Source organism: Phoenix dactylifera, chromosome 1 (genome assembly GCF_051530095.1).
Source record: "Phoenix dactylifera cultivar Ajwa chromosome 1, Ajwa_hap1_PhDact_Kaust_v1.1, whole genome shotgun sequence".
Taxonomy (NCBI): Eukaryota; Viridiplantae; Streptophyta; class Magnoliopsida; order Arecales; family Arecaceae; genus Phoenix; species Phoenix dactylifera.
Genome location: NC_143190.1, coordinates 51,426,247 through 51,443,867, shown reverse-complemented (window position 1 = coordinate 51,443,867; position 17,621 = coordinate 51,426,247). Strand labels below are relative to the sequence as shown.

The following is a 17,621-nucleotide window of genomic DNA, read 5'->3' as shown; positions in this document are numbered from 1 at the left end:
TGTAAGAAAGGTGTAGCCTGTTTAATTTCCTTGGATTAGTTCGTCGAAACTTTTTCGACTTTAGAATTGCTTGCCAATAATTAGATACAACACAGAAATTAAAGGCGATGAAATGGCAATGGAAAGACTGTTTGATATAAATACCAATTGTAGTCTCTTGCATAATCATGTTTACATTTTGCTATTGTCTACATGCTTCTAGTTTGATCTGTTTATTAGCAGTTATTTGTGAAATATATTTGTGTTTATGATAGTCTAGCATCGCAATTAAACCGACACAGCATCCTGATGCATTATGTGGAAATCCTGTTACTCGAATCCTAGCATCATTAAACATAAACCTTTATCTGATTTTATTGTTTGTTTTTTCAATTTGCCCTCTTCCTTTTTGTGCATTACATATGGCAATGACACTAAATTTGTTTTTTAAGGTGAAACACCAAAAAAGGTCCAGACTAACTAGTCAGACATGATCAGTCACTACCCATGTACAACCATCATTATAGCACAAACTCTTTTTCGTTTTAATGCTATAGAGTGGTAGGATGTCAAAGATGCTACTTCTCTTTACTTGGTAGAGTTTTGAGGGCTGCAGTTCTCTATGCATCTCATATAGATATCAACTACTATCTTCTTGAGCACAAAAACAGCAACCAAACATGCTTATTCTCTTCATATACTGTAAATTTTTGTTTATCTACATCACTTTGAAGTAAAAAGTTACAACCTGTGCTAATTTTTGGACAGTCCAAAAATTTTAAAAAAAAAATTGTTTAAGCATTAGTTTACAATTCCATGGACATGACACTAGCTAAACAGGTATATGAATTTTCATTTATTTTCATGCCTACAATAATTGTTTGATCCTTGTTCTTCATCACAAAGAAGACAATAAATTTTCTAAGTAGTCGCTACCAAGGTCTTGTAACTCCACGACGTCTGCTTGATTGCTTCCCCTCCCTTCAATGCCGCTATTTCTCTCCCATGCTGGTGGCTCAGCTGGAACCTCATCGTGAGAGTCCCATTCCCTTGCTGTTCTCTTTCTTGGATTATGATTTGTCTTGATGCAGCCATACACTGGGCAAGCAGTGCTCCCTTCAATGCCAAGGTGAGCGCCTTCTGAAGCCTCGGCGACTTTCTCCATGGGGAAATTAAGGCGAGCTTTCTGTCCTCTCATTCTTAAAGCAGCTTTATCATATGCGAGGGCAGCTTCTTCTGCAGTATTGAAAGTTCCGAGCCAAATCCGTGCCCCTTTCCTTGAGGTGTCCCTTATCTCTGCTGCAAACTTTCCCCATGGTCGCCTTCTCACCCCTCTAAAATGCTTGGGAGTAACCTTTTCTGCCGCCAAAGCTTTTGGTTTTGAAGATGAGCAGGCATCGTATCCTGAATCAAGAGAAGTTTCACAGCTATTTGAGGTTGTAATCTCACCGAGCAGTGCATCCCAGGTTTCAGCTCCCATAGATATCCACCTGCCAAGGCTTGGAAGCCTCTGTAGGACTGCTAGATTTTCTCCCCCTCCTCCAAGACGAGGCATTTCATCCCATTCTCGGGAAGCTGCAGGCTTCTTGTGGGATCCATCAGAACTGCAGCTGTCTGGGGCACTCTCGGTGATGAAGCTACTCCACACATTTTCCAAGAGCTTATCATTTGCTTCACACCTGTCGAATGCACTGGCCATGGCGATGGCAGATTTGGAGTGAAACACAGCAAATTGGAGGAGGGAGGTTGGAAATTTGGATTGCTGTCATGTTATATAGAGTTGCCAGCAGTTGAACAGCTCAAAACTTTGTTTAGCCAGCGAACAGGAGAAGCTGGAAGAAACTTTGGGTTTCAAAGATCCCTTCTCTCATGTACGCAGGGACTTCCAGCATCAGATAATCATTATGCCAATAAGCGCTGTTTATAAAAAATTATATGGTTGACTTTTTCCTGTTGAAGCAACCTTTTTTGTCCCGTTGTTTCATGTTAGTCGTCCATACCCGAAATCAGTATACAACATCAAGTAAGGTATACCATATTATACCAAATCAAATAGTATAAAAAGTACCGTATTAATTTGATATCAACATTATAATATAAAAAATGTACCGATATTTGATATGCTGAGTTGACTTTTGTACTGGATGTACCGACATAATAAACTGAATGGCATCTGGGCTTGAAACCGGATGGCATATTTCGGTATCAAGTGAAAACTTTTAAGTTTTCTTGCAATATGTGGCGGACTTACACCTAAATTTAACCTTTATGGCTAAATTTTTGAAAGCTATTAAGGTGCCTTCTCTTATATCAAATTTTGATATATGATTTAAGTTGTCTTTTGGAAATAGATAAAATGAGGGAGTCTGGGGTTCATGAACAGATCCTTGTGCGTTACCTTCTCCTATGGGCATGCATGCTTCCTTGTTTCTGAAGCCTTTCATGTGCTGCTATCCTCTCAGGTTATTCCTCCTACGTTCTTAGTTTGGTTTTGACGTGTATCATATTCTACCATAAAGTCTCCGGAATAGTCAAAACCGTGGAATAGCCAAACAGAACACTTGGAACTCGTAAATGAGAAGCTGCTGGTCTTCTAATCCGTTGTCTTATGATCATATTCATTAATTATACATGATCATGGGGTCGAGGTTTTCTTAAGGTTTGTAAACGTCCTTCTGGGAAGGGAAAAAAATAACATTTAGGATCTTCCCACCATTAGAAGGAACACAAGGGAGCTCATGCATGCGAGAAGCAGGCATGGCAGTCAAGGAAACCGCACGCGCTTCTCCACATTATTCAGCTATGAACAATAAGAAGGCATACTTAGCGCTTTGGCAATGGATATAATAATGTTTGTTGTAGTAGATATTTTTTCAGATTCAATGCATGAGGATGTCTCAGTGTATGATGCAACCCTTGAAACTGTTCTGAGCATCGAGAGTCAAAAGAGGATATTTGGTGGTTTGTATTCACATTAGAATTCCGCTGGAATTCGAGCTTCTTTGCCTGGCGCTAAGTAGAAGATTGGCAGATGGGGAGGCCTGCCTTGCAAGCTACCGTTCTGGTAAGGAGGAAGAAGTCCAAGTTCTGACCGCATTGGCATTTCATAATGACCATTGTTGAATCTGTAGGCAAATTGCATTTTTCTCTCCTCTTTTATCGGCAATTTCGGTGCATGAAAACCAGTGATTCATTTCTTGTCAACTAAAAAGTTTCAGTTTTGTAGATTGAAAGTTAAATCAAAATTGAACCGCATCTTATTCAAGAATGTTAATCAGTGTTAACATAACACCTCCTTCTTAGCTATTTTCACCATGTATATCACCGTTTTCTTTTTTATCCCTTCGATGGCCGAGAACAATCCTCTGCAGCCTTCATCCTAAGAGATATCAGCCATTAACCATGCTAGCCCCAAGAAAAGTTGCCAGTCTCCTTTGGAACCAGGAATAAGGTTGTACGAGCCAATAGAACATATCCTTCTTAACATTGATATTGAACATTTCTTTTTTTTTTTTTTTTTTTTTGTGCTGAAAACGGGTTCTCATACAGTACGTGTACGAATACACCCAATAAAGTCAAAAAACACTAGTTCACGGAGAGCCAGTGGCAACTCTCCCTCCCCCATCCAAAAGGTGTACCCTGAATGATGAGCCGCGAAGGCAGCCACCCAGTCGGCTGCCCCATTAGCTTCTCTGAATACATGTTTGGCCTGGATGGCCACCCCAACCCCACACATCCTCCCAATATCCCGAACCAAGGGGTGGTCTAAGCCCTCACCCCTCAGCCCCTCCCGGATCCAGCTGATGACTGTAGCCGAGTCGCCCTCCAAAACAATCGATCCAGCCTGCAGTACCTGCCTCGCACATCGAATACCTGCCCAGGCAGCTCGTAGCTCTGCCCCGGGAACTGATGTGCCGAACAACTGACAGCCACCTGCTGCCACCACTCTGGAGTGTGGGTCCCGTATCACAAAACCCGCACCACCTCGCGAACCTCCATCCAGGACCGATCCGTCGAAGTTGACCTTGAGGAAACTCGGGGGTGGGGGCTCCCAGGTGAAGAACACCAGCTGAGGAGCTGCCGAAGCAGAGAAGGAACCCCAGGTGTCCCGAGCTGTCAGAGGTCTATCTGAAGAGGGTCTGATCTCCAATGCCTGTACTCGCGCGAGCTCTGCAGCGAACCTCGGTGACACCCTGCGCTCACCAAAGGTGCGGGCGTTCCTCGCCAGCCAGATCTGATGTGCTGTGCAGGTCGCTCGAATAGCCTCCTGACATATCTGCGGCCGGGCCAGCCATTGCTGCATCATCCGTAAAAACTGAAGCCTCCCACACCAAACCCCCTGCGGGAACCCTGCCCACAGCCATGCCGACCTCGCCCACGTACACTGGAAGAGCACGTGGTCGACCGACTCCTCCACGCTGCATGTCCCGCACTCCGTAGGGATCCCCCAACCGCGCCTACTCAGCACTGCCCTCGTCGGAAAGCGATCCCATGCCACCTTCCAAAGGAAGAGTGCCGCCCTCGGGTGAAGCCCGGACCTCCAGATCCAAGTGTAATCCTGGCCCGGCTCATGCTCCTGCTGGATAACCCCGGCAAGGTCTCCCAGTCTGACACTGGACCGGCAAGAGGTGCCCCAAACCCTGACATCAGGCCCCCCACAACCTGGCACTGGAAGGGACCGGATCCTCTCAGCTAGGTGTCCTCCGAACAACTGTCGTAGCCTATCATCATCCCATGCTGAATCTCCTGGGGCAAGAAGATCGAAGACCCGCAATCCCTCCACTGTCTCAACATCGATCATGGTCGGCCAACACCTCAGTGGGACGGTGTCCACCCATGGGTCCGCAGTCACATCAATACTCCGCCCATCGCCAATCAGCCACTGGTGTTCGCCGACACCATCGGCAAGTACCTCCCAATCTCACGCCACATGAAGGAGACTCGCCGCCCTCTCCGTGCCGCCTCTGAGACCTCACGGCCATATCTGGCCGCCATCACCTGACTCCACAGCCCGTGTGGCTCTAGCAGGAAACGAGCTGCATGCTTGAACCGAACTACCCAGATTGAACGACTTGATGGGTCCAGAAGTCATCCTCGGTCCTCCGACCCATCCAGTACTTAGCTAATAGATTGAGTCCAGATCTAAAATCATGTGTTTGTGTGGGTCCGAACCGAGCCCAGTTACTGTGCTGCTCATACAGAGGTAGCCTCCATTGCATATAAGTAGAAATGCTCAATCTGTCAGTTTCTTTCACACATGCAAAAGCCTAAGCTTGAAAAAAAAAACAAAAAAAATCGAGACTTGATCATCTCAAAACCATGTACACTGAATCACAACACTTTCAGAATCACTCAACACCCCTTGTAGACCTCCATCAATTCAACTAAGATGCCTGCTACAATTCTTTCTAATTTCCCCTTTCCTCCCCTTTTTCACTCTTATGGACCCCATCTTTTCCATCCCCATGGAGAAGGCTTTAAAAAACTTGGCCTTGTCTCTCCCGAACTCCTGAACCGAAGGCCTTGTCCTTGGGTCCAAATATAGAGCCTGGTCCGTGGCTAACAAGCCCATCTTGGCCTCCAAATTCCCGTAGTACATGTGGTCGAAGGTGAAGGGGGTTTGGACGTCGAAGGGTACGACCACGTCGGTGTTGCCCCCGAACTGGGGGCAGTACATCTTAAGGGCTTTGAGGAGGCGTGGGTCCATTGCCGGGTCGGGTTGTTTGGTGCGTTTGAAATCGTAGAGCCGGCTCACGAACTGGTCGCAGTGGGCGTAGCCGATGGTGTGGGCCCCGGAGAGGGCTACGAGGTCATCTCGGGTCAGCCCTTTGGAGGCGAAGAGCCGGAGGAGCTCGTCTATGGTGGAGTTGGCACGGGGGAGGTTGGGCCTGACCTTCGATGCTAGTGAGACTTTGCTGTCTTTTCTACCCTTCATCACTGGATAATAGGGACCTCCTGCCTGCACATATAATTTTTTTTTTGTTTGACCAAAAAAGAAAGAATGCATCTCAAAATTTTGTAGATTAATGCTTTATGAGTTGTAACAAAAAGAATATCAGAATTTTGCAGGATTCCCTCGGGGAAACTAGTGCCATGATTAACAAAACAACTGGATCTTTTGTCGAGCAAAGTGAAAATTGGAGCTTTTAGGTGGCTGTTAATACAGACAGCGTTTGGGTTTGTATCTTTCATACCGAAGAATGATTGTTCTTTCTTTTACAATGATGATTGTTGGATCACATTTCTCACGGATCTCAAATGATCAACTCTGAACTCCCTCATTCATTTTTTGCATAGATCTCGAAGATTGCACGATCCAACGGTGAACTTGTGCAAAGAGTAGTGAATTTTTTTTTTCCTTTCTCTGGTATTAGGGATAGGTCCTTATTCGAGCATAAACTGAGACTAGCCGCTATTAAGAAGAGCAGAATGATCATAGCCTTATGAAAGCCACTCTCAGCCCATCAACCATGAGCAGATACTATAGAGCTGGAGAAACAGATGAACCTTTTGTGAGCATAAAATCTCCCTTGAGTGCATGATTTGCGATGTAGCTGAAGATAATTCTAATGGCAAATACCCACTCTCTTCAGTCTGATCATTACTTAAAGAAGAGAAACGAGATCCTAGTCCACCCCTTACTACCTCCGCAGATCTATCTGAATTTTTGCAGGGGAGATTTTTCAGAGGTCCTCTTTGGCTGAGACCAAGCTCCACTGTTCTGAGCAGTGTCCGGAGCTGTTGTTGGGGATTTCTTTTTGAGGTAGACCTTCTGTTTGTGCCGGGCAATCATATATCTCTGGTGTCCTCCCCAACATTCCACAATTATAGCAAAGTTCCGGCAGTTCCTCGTAGATGAACTCTTGCCAGATTTGACCTTCTTTCAACTGAATCTTGGGCAAAGTTCCAAGGGGTCCGACAACCGGTTCGGTTGGGTTTGAACATCGACCTCCAACTTAGAAGAGCCAAAAGTTGTCCTGCTAGCGTCCATGGTTCCTTAGCCAATACCTCCAATGAAGAGAGGTCGAAGAGCAAAATGCTCGGAGAAAGCAAAACTTGGAAATTACCTTCCACACCCCACCCGATCTATAACTCTTTTTGGACAAACTGTAAGAGGAGGTGATGGGGGCATTGGAGCTGATTATCTACCCGCCTAATCCACCATTTTATTTGCATATTTATTTTATTTTTATTTCTGGGCTTGTTTGCATTTTAGGGCTTATTTATGTTATTTTGGGCTTATTTGGAGTTATTTCTGTGTAAGAGGGTTTTATGTTAATTGTGTTTATTTAGGCCTTATATATAGGGGACTATCTTCATGATTAGGGTTTAATGAAGTGATTAAAGTTTTCTTTTCCCCACGTCTCTTCCTCCCTTCCCGTCTCTCTCTTTCTCCTCCCTTCTCCCTCGTCTCCTCCTCTCTGCCTCTCTTCCTCTCTTCTTCTCCTCCTCTTCCCCCCCCCCCCCTCTTCCTCTGTTTCCTAGTTTTCCAGCAACAACAGTCATCCCGAGATTGATCTGTCACCACAGCATCCTTCCCATGATCGGTTCTGCATCAACTAACAGTCATCTCGAGTTGGACTTTCACCGCTTCAGCCCTTCTCCCGTCTCGGTCCGGCATCAACTTGGTATCAGAGCCGTGCTTTGCCTCTATGCCAAAGCAACGGACCCTGGTGCATGGCAGAGCAGCCTCAGATCCTGCGTATCAGGCTGCCGCACGAGTTCTTCATTCCTCTCGCCCCGCGGACACCGGAGCGGGTTGAAGGCCCCCGTGCGATTCGCACTGCCAAAAAGAGAAGGGGTATCACCGGCCTTCTCGCGTCACTGTCCTTGAATCCCACCGAAAACAGCCACCGGTGGTCTCAGGCCCCCTGGAGCAGTTACCGGCTTCAATGGGGAAGGAGTCCCCAGATCCACCGTTGCACCCACCGTGACCGGCCACCCCTCTCCGCCGGCGCTCCATTGCCGGGGCCACCACCACAGTCCGTCTCTGCAGCTGTCGCCGCGACCTCCACTCGTTCCGCAGCCGCCGCTGAGGAGATCGGCATGTCCTTCCGAACCCGTCGGGAGGTTGAAGAAGAAGTCAAGGTAACGGGTAAGTTCTAAACCCGTTACCCACAACCCAGTAACTCGGGTCCAAATCCCCCCCCCCAAAAAAGTGCATGTGATCTGCACGTGCTGGAGATAACGGGTATCGGAGCGGGTTGCGACCAAAAAATTCGAACCCGATAACCCGAACCCGTAAAGTTCAAAAAAAAAAAATAAATAAAAGGTAGCACGTGCCTTTCACGCGAAAAAACAAAAAAAAAGGAAACCCTTACCTCTGTTTGTCGTCCCGATCGGCCATTGTTTCTTCTTCCGCCGCACCATCCACCCGTCGGGAATGCCGTCGCCTCCTCTGAGCGCCCCCTCTGGCTTTGCCGCCTCTTCAGAGCACCTCGAGCCATCGCTGCTCGACCTCCGGTGACCGAGCCATCGTCGCCCTCCCCGACGAGCAGCGTCGCCGCGCCGGTCAGCCTTCCCCGCTACTGCCGAGCCCCGTCAAGCACCCCTTCGTCCGCTGCTTCCTCCGAGCAGACCGCCTACAACGCCCCTTCGTCGAGCCCTCGTCCGAGCCGCTCCATCCAGCTCTCTCCTCTCACTCGAGATTAGGGGACACAAACCCCTCCCCCCCGCGTGCCAGCCGAGCGGTGCTATCAGGCCACACCCGAGCCCGACCGGCCCGACCCCAGCTCGTCTTTCGCAGGCCGTAAGCCCAATTCCGCTGCAGCCCAATTCCCTCTCAGTCCAGGCCCGCGCGTTCGTTTACTTGAGAGCGGCCCAAACCCAAGCGGCCTGTTTCAGGCCCAATCCAGCACATTCTTCAGTTCATTTTCAGAAGCCCAAGAGTCCTTGTGCTGCAGATCGAGGTCCATAGCTCCAGCTAGCTTCGCCCGGCACCATCTTCGTGCTCAAGACTCTACAACGGACGCTTCTGGTTGACTGCATCCACCACAGGTAATAGGTTCTTCTTTCTTTTGGGCTTGTTTATCTAATTATGTTCTAGTTCTCTTGCATGACAGTCCCATTTTGAAAATGTACTTTCCTGTAAAACTTCCAAAATCTAGAACATCTACCACCACACCCATCCTACTCACCAGTTAAATCTAGATATTAAATTAGCACACCCTTGCGACAGGATATTTCTCAACATCCATCAATTAGATTACTTTAGAATTAGAACGACTGTAATACGTGCTTGCAACCTAACTTCTTATAGTGACTAATTTCATACTTTAATTCTGAAATAACCAAAGTACAAATCGGTAACATTTAATTTTAAGATACTTTTGTGAAAATTTGTTGATTTTCAAATTCATAGTAGGTTGCATTAGTAGGTTGTTTTGCATCAGATTTGGTCGGGGTCATTAGTAGCATTGCATGTCATATCATCAACTAGTGTAGTCCTTGCATGCCAACCCGTAGTGGTAGGGAGTACCTCCTCACTCATTCTAAGACCCCCTTTAACCACCATGGCTTCCAAGGTTCTGCAAGATCTCGTGACACGAATCGCTGCTTTACAAGCTGACCATAAAGAATTCAAGCGAAAGGTCCGTGCTCTAGTGCAACACACTAGGACTCCTAAACCGTCAACCCCAATCGCAGCCTATCCTGAGTTTGGTTTGGCCACGCCACCTGTAGGTCTTCCCCATCTTCCTAGGAACCAACATCCTCCTGATCACCAGCGCAATCTTGACGAACGGCTACTTCTTGCCGTAAGAGTAAATGCCCCCACTTTTGTTGGTCAACTAGAACCAAGCGTATATCTTGATTGGAGAGAAGCTATAAATAATTATTTTAAGTGGTACGAAATGACTGATGATAAAAAAGTATGATTTGCTAATGTTGAACATATGCGTGAGACCCAAGGGCATCCTCCTATCACCACCTAGGAGGATATGAAAGAAAAATTGAATGAGAAGTATCTGCCATTCTCTCACCGACAATGCTTTATGGATAGGTGGCAGAGACTAACTCAAGGGACATCAACCGTTGCCGACTACATTGCACGATTTAAGGAGTTTCATATGAGGTGCGGTGTAATCGAAGAGGAGATTGTTACTCTCTTCAGGTTTCTGGCAGGACTCCGCAAGAAGATCCAGAAAGAATTAATCCTTCGAGAGATTACCACCCTTGGCCAAGCATACCAGTTGGCTCAAGATGTGGATAGTTTCTTATGGATCTCTGTAGTGAGCCGTACCAACCCTCGATCCATAGCCTTAGGAGCCCGACTTAGTCAAAATTATCTCACACAATCCAGACCACTTTCCAACCCTCCTAACCAGCCCGGTTCTAGCCAAGCACCGAGTAGGACATCCCTGATGCCTGTCCAAAACCCATCAAATGATAAAGAGAAAGGCAAACTAAGTTCCAACCCTTCTTTTAGAAGCCAAACCCAATGTTTCAGGTGCCAAAAATTTGGCCATATAGCGTCCCAATGTAATGCCAAGACCTATCTAATGACTGAACTTGAAGTTGGAACCCAGGAGAATGAATGTGTTGAAGAAGTCTACGAACCAACCTCGAGGATTTTGTAGAAGACTTTGGAGATAAACAGACCAGATTAGAGTTTATCCAGGCTGAATCCCAAAAGGATCCCATTGATCAGAATGACCAAATCCTAGGCTTCATTTGGTTAGGTGTACTCTAGCTCAGACTAAAATTGAACAAGATTGGCGTAGGATCTTTCTATTTTACACGCTTATTAAGATCAATGGTAAAATGTGCAAAATCCTATTTGATAGCGGAAGTTGCATCAACACCATTGCTTCTGGAGTTGTTTTCCGCCTCGGCCTGAAATCTACCCCTCATTCCAACCCATATAAGGTAACTTGGATAGATAAGACGTCCATCTCGGTATCAGAAAGATGCCTCGTTTCGATTCAATTCCTATCTTATAAAGACGAAATCTAATGTGTTTGCATTTCAATGGACGTAGGTCAAATCATTCTAGAAAGATCTTGGTTATACGATATGGACATGACACTTCATGGACGTTCGAATTCGTGTAGCTTTATGTTTCAGGATCGAAAAATTATACTGAACTCATTGCCTCCTAGTTGATGGGATTATCGGAGCTGATTATCTACCCGCCTAGTCCGCCATCTTATTTGCATATTTATTTTATTTTTATTTCTGGGCTTGTTTTCATTTTAGAGCTTATTTGTGTTATTTTGGTTTTATTTGGAGGTATTTCTGTATAAGGGGGTTTTTATATTAATTGTATTTATTTGGGCCTTATATATAAGGGATTATCTTCATGATTAGGGTTTAATGAAGTAATTAAAGTTTTCTTTTCCCCACGTCTCTTCCTCCCTTCCTATCTCTCTCTTTCTCCCTCGTCTCCTCCTCTCCGCCTCTCTTCCTCTCCCTCGTCTCCTCCTCTCTGCCTCTCTTCCTCTCTTCTTCTCCTCCTCTTCTCCCCCCCCCCTCGTCCTCTGTCTCCTAGTTTTGCAGCAGCAACAGTCATCCTGAGATTGATCTGTCACCAAAGCATCCTTCTCGTGACCGGTTTTGCATCAACTAACAGTCATCCTGAGTTGGACTTTCACTGCTTCAGCCCTTCTTCCGTCCTGGTCTGGCATCAGGAAGCCTCAACCAAGGAACTTATCAATAAAGCAAATTGTCCCTTGTTGTTGCTTCAATCAAGATCTTCTTGTGAAAACAACACCACCCGTTGAACCTATCCTCCAGGGGATCTATGTCTTCATCTATTGCCTTCAAGGTCTCCCAACGAAAGCGCCTCCTTCCTTGAACCACATGCGACCACAATCTTCCCTCTTTTGTCATCTTGGTAGAAGGTCGGTCTGAATCACTCCTCTAAGGCGAGTCATTCGACCGCTTCTCCTTTTGGATTTTGCGTTGGTGGAGATTCCTTTACAAAATCCCTTGCTAAAACTAGACTCTCAGGGTCCATCACGGTCGGAATTGGCCCTTTCCCCTTCGGTGAGGGTTAGGCGAAACCCTAAAAGTTCCCTTTCCGTTTTCTCTCCTTTTTTTCACCCATATCGCTCCAACATCACTTTCTTATGCGGGATTGACTTGCTCAAAATTAGCCTTTATATATATATATATATGTTGTTGGAAGGGGGTTTTGTTTTCAACATTTAAATATTTTTTTAAAAAAATTTAATATACCAATATGGATATTCTTTTATGATGTATATGATTTGGTTGGTAGCACTCACATTGTGATTTTCTTTTTTTATTTTAAAAATTGCTATTATTATTGTCGCAAAATCTGTTTCAACCATTAACATTTTCTAATTATTTAAGATTGAATATGATCATTTAAAAAATTAAATTAATGAGTTTTTAATCATATATGATCTCTGTTTTGGGCGTCTACTAGTTTTCTGTTACTCTAAAAAAAATATTAATGGGATATTCTTCACCAATATTATAATTAATGTGCTATAGTTTTGCTATAGCTCTAGCTGTTAGCATAATTTTAGGATTCACATAATAGCATGTGTCACTCATAATATTTTTCTTTATTAACATGATTTAGTATCAACTTATATTATTTTTTTGTTAACATGATCTTGTTAGAGTGATTTTAAGAATCACATAACAACTTATATCAGTCAGTAATATTTTTCATTGTTAGTGTGATCCTATATCAGTCTATATCATTTTTTTTATGGAATCTGTACATAAGTGTACATAACTCGTGAGATGAACCGGATGTGACAAAGCAAAAAAATAAAATTAATTTTCTCTCTCTCTTATTTTTCTTCTCTTCTAAAAATATTTTGATATGGTATCAGAGCCACCGATCATCTAATTTATCGTCCGTTATCTTTTCCACTTTGTTGTGGTTGTCGTTGCCATGTCTACAAGCTTTAAGAACCTCTATTGTTGATCTATCTCTGTTTCTAGGTGAATCAACATTTAAAGATCCCATATTTCTTAGTAAATCTGCGAATCCTCTATTTATAGTAGATTAATATCCGAAGATCCTTTATTTTCTATTGATCCACAACTCCTCTCCACCACTTTTCTCCTTGGCTTCAGATCTCTAATCATCTCTCCTCACTATCGCTTGACCTCTTTCTCTCCATCTCTAGTTTTATTTGCTTCCTTCAGCTCCTTCATCATCCAGTTCGATGCCTCTTACTCCTCTTCCATAATGCCTCCGTCTACGAGTATCGTCAACCATCAATTACCTTCTATTTGAGCTCTGTTCTTGCTGCAACTGCCATCTTCTGCGTGTTTTCTCGTTGCCGCATCATCAAACAAGTCAATCAGCCACATCGTCAGACATACCAGTCTGTCACGTCAATCAAACATATCGACAAATGCACCGGTTTGCTATGTTAATCAGTCATGTTGGGGAACGCATTAGTTTGTTATTTTCTGATTTGCCGCATCAATTTCTAAGCTGCTATATCAGCTTCTATTCTGTCGTATCAAATTTTATATCATCACATCAACTTGACACATCATTCTGCCATATCGGTTTATGAGTCGCGATGTCAACTAGTAATATGCTACATCAGCTTCTGAACTACTATAATAGCTCGTATTCTGCCACATCAGGCTTTGTGTTGCTACGTCGGCTCTTGATCTACCACCATATCAGTCTCTGAGCTGCTATATCAGCTCTTAGTTTATCACGTCAGCTTTTGAGCTACTATTCCAGCTCTTCATCTATTACGTCAGTTTTTTAGTACATTCATGATCTAATTTCCAAACTTAACTTGATACTTATAGGACTATCTTGAGTTTGAGGGAGGATGTTAGCATACTTTTAGAAATTACAGTACTGCATTACCCATAATATTTTTCTTTATTAACATAATTCTATAGCAACCTTTATTATTTTTCATTGTTAACATGATTTTATTAGAGTAATTTTAGAAACCACATAACAACTTATATCAACCAGTAATATCTTTTATTATTAGTGTAATCTTGTATTAGTTAATATTATTTTGCTTATATGGAGTCCGTACACGAGTGTATATAACCTCTAAGATATACCGAATGTGACGGAACAAAGAAATAAAATCATTTTTTCTCTCTATTTTTTGTTTTTCTCTTCTTCTACAAATATTTTAATACTAGCGAAAAACGAAACAATATTAGATTGCACTGTAGCATTATTATTTTATATATACTTTTTAAAATCCTGCACTCTTATTTTTATCTATGACGGACAATTTAGAGGGTGATTGATATGTAAAAACTAACATCATAGAATGAAACGGAAAGATTAAAAAGAAAAAAAAAAAGAAAAACCCATGTGAGCCACAAGGTGGCTAACAATAGTTCCCATCCAAAAAGTTTGATCTCGTTTCAAATATGGTGATCAAGGATAACACACTCTTAAACATTATGTTAGAGATTAATTAAAACAAAATCTAGATCTATTTCTCCCCAAATCATAAAATGTAGACCTGGGTTAATAATCTTGAAGGGTGCTTTATCATTTGCATGAACAGGTTGGTCCTACCTTGATGCCATGCTTTGACTCTGTCAGAGCTTAGACGGGTAGGAGAGGATCAGAGGCTGCTTGGGCAAACTTAAGGGCAGGGACAGCCCCCAAACATAAGAGACAAGCCCGTGTACGTCGCCCAAGAGTTGGGACCAAATCAGTGCTACCCTAGACACGGACCCATCAAGGTATCCAAAAGTCCCTTTTTTTTTTTTGAGGCAACCTGGGGAAAGTGAAGCTGGCAGTTGTCATCTACTATGACTCCAAATGCTACACCAATCTCCATGTGATGTACAGCCTTCTACAAGGACAAGCATTATCTAAGTTAAACTCGGGACGATAAACAAATCTTACTGTGCCTGTTAGCATGGGAAGGTGGTCCTGTTTCTATGTCGTTAGTATGTCCATCAAAGCCTTACTGGTTTCAATAATCTCCAAATTAACAAGACCATCAGTTAGGTCCTTTAAGGTCCAATACCGCTAAATTGATACCTACGTCAAGACCATTAATGATTTGGGAAACTTTCTCTTTCTCTTTCCTTTTTGCAATCCAAGAATAAATTCCAAAATGTCCACGAAGCACGAGACCTTTTTTTTTTTACCTCGAGCAAACAGCAGTTTAATTTTACTCTGATATTCTATGCCAAAAATAGTAACTCAAATAGATTCCTACTATGAGAAGTTTGGCTCTAAAACTGCCAGAAACTCACTGAAGGCTCGTTTGGTTCGCGGGAAGCATTTTTCCTCGTAGGAATATGATTTCTGGGAAACAGATTTTTAGGAAGAGGATGTTAGGAAAATACTTTTGGCATGTTTGGTTGGCCATAAAAAAGTGACAGATTTCCAAAATGCTTATGTTTGGTAGACCATCCACTTTTCTGATAAAATTATGTATAATTCCTATTATGCCCTTAATAAAAATTAGGTCTTTAATGTCTCTTGAATGCTTCTTTAATGCTGAAGGGTCTTTTTGGGAAAAAATAAAAATAGAGTGATTCCCGCCTCATGAGAAAGACTTTTTCATGAAATGTGGGAATCATATTTTCACGGGAATATAACTTTTTCATCTTTCTCCTTTGAAAACTCCAATCAAATAAGAGACATCTCATTACTTTTCCGTTGACCATACTTTTCCTCCTTCGTTTCCCGCGAACCAAACGAGCCCTGAGTTATTATGTAACTGCTGGCATAGAAACTAAGTTACTGAAACCTATTGTAACCACACTAACATCCATAATTCAGCAGCCTAAGCTGCAACTTTCTTTAGCAATGAAGTTGTCATGCAAATGAATGTGCAAGGTGAAAGATGCATATTTATAAAAGATGGAGCATTTTTTTAAGACAAATAAATTTATTAGATTTGTAATCGATACAAATTTATATTCTACTTTATATTATTACTCTCGTATCCCCCAAAGTGATATAGATGAAATTCTTAAGAAGAATAGATATATTAGGATCTATTTGAATGGTTGGGCTAAAAATTTTATTTGATTCGTGGATAAGACAGCATAACCAGCAAAATTATAGGATTACAGACTGAGCTAGGTCTATAATCATAACTATCTAGATATAGTTTTGGAGTGGGCCAGATCAAATTTTATAGGGAGAAAAACAAAAGTTCTTAGCAAATAGATCCAATCCAGAAATGCAATAGGATTTTTAGCCCAATCATGTGCTAACAGAGTATATTTTGTGATTAGTTTTGGAATCTTTGCCGTACTTTCGATTGCTGTCGCAAATGTTTTATTGTTTATATAATTTACTCAGCATATATATATAATCAGAGATCAGGATAAGTGGATACCAGATGGACGAAATCTCGAGCAGCAATGGCGAGGATATCGGCACAAGACACCACTCCAGGGCACTTGCCCTCCACCGTTGCCTTCACCATATCAACGGTCTCAAACGCCTCAGGAGCCAAATTCTTGTTATCCACCACGTCCCTCTCCGCCACCACCTTGCCGCCCGAGCTCGGTGCAATCAATATCGACGCATCACAGCCCTGCAATCCAGATCCAAGAACATCAACCCATCAGGGCGCATGTTAGCCCATCCAACGCATTTCTGCTAAAGTACGCCACATCGCACATCTAGATTTCAGATGCGGCGAGGTCGAATTGGCTTTACTTCGACAAAACAGTCATGGAAGAGGAGGCGAATGGTGGCGGGTGCAGAGACGGGGGTCTCTTTGAAGCGTCGGGAAGTGACGGAGGAGACGAGCTGGTCGAGCTGAGGGCAGGTCTTCGAGTAGAAGTCGAGAGAGAGCTGGTGTTGGACCGGGGCTCTTCTTGCGGCGTTAGAAGAGTGAGCAACTCCAAAGAAAGAGACGAGAAAGAAGAAGAAGAAGAAGAAGAAGAGAAACAGTTGAGGAACATGGAAGCGAGCGGATACATGGCCTCCCGGTGAAGAAACAACAGCACAAGAAACAAACATCTCCGGAGAACACAGCCAAGCAAGCCGAAGGGAACCGTGGTTTTCTGTGTTTATAAAAGGAGGAGTTGGCCACTGCCAGGAGAATCTGCCGCCCGTGAACAAAGAAAGGTAGAAATATGGAAAAAGAGAGAGAGAGAGAGGGGGGGATGGTGTCGCTGCCATGGGTGCGAGGGTGCGCACGATGTGTATTCTCCTGGGGCCCACCTGAAAATGATCCACGTGTCGGATGGCGGGGTGGTCAGTTCTGACGTTTGGAGGTAGAAGGGTATAACATACTACAAAAATTACTTTTCAGCAGTTTTGCTCTGAGAAAATTTTACGGCTGGAAGGATCGATCTTTTTATTTGTTGGGGATTTAAAGAAGGATCACGGGCGTTGGTTAGAATTTTTTATTGAATGACGAACATGTACTCCACGCATAGCCTGGTGGGCGGTGGCATGGAGGGGACCAAATTAATATGTAGCCTGTGGAACCAAAGGCACGGAAGGAAACTATTCTATGTGTGAATTTTTTTTTTTAATTTTAAGGTAATTTTATGTGTAGAAGTTAACGAATGGCATGGAGTGGGTGACTAGCCTGAGTGTGTTGAGGTTGTTCTATTGCTAACGGAGGAGTTAAAATCTCATGAGATCTTGCACTAGCTAAGTATGTTTAGTTTAAATGTTAGCTAAGTATTCCGAAGGATTTATTTGGGACAACTACTCCTTGGTTCTGGAGTCCTTG

General features: G+C 43.4%; 2 protein-coding genes across 2 annotated transcripts; both read right to left on the bottom strand.

The window, feature by feature from the left end:
• Positions 1 to 333: 333 nt before the first annotated feature.
• On the bottom strand, positions 334 to 1,978 carry LOC103722685 (ethylene-response factor C3-like). The gene has a single exon (XM_008813327.6). It carries the CDS (start codon positions 1,676 to 1,678, stop codon positions 878 to 880), a length of 801 nt encoding a protein of 266 aa, XP_008811549.4. The 5' UTR covers positions 1,679 to 1,978; the 3' UTR covers positions 334 to 877.
• A 3,274-nt stretch (positions 1,979 to 5,252) lies between these two features.
• Positions 5,253 to 17,071, bottom strand: LOC103722684 (Peroxidase superfamily protein). Its single transcript, XM_008813326.5, has 3 exons — positions 16,592 to 17,071; positions 16,266 to 16,466; positions 5,253 to 5,938 (listed from the first exon to the last, which is right to left on the bottom strand). Exons 1-3 carry the CDS (start codon positions 17,057 to 17,059, stop codon positions 5,360 to 5,362), a joined length of 1,248 nt encoding a protein of 415 aa, XP_008811548.4. The 5' UTR covers positions 17,060 to 17,071; the 3' UTR covers positions 5,253 to 5,359.
• Between the last annotated feature and the right edge of the window lie 550 nt (positions 17,072 to 17,621).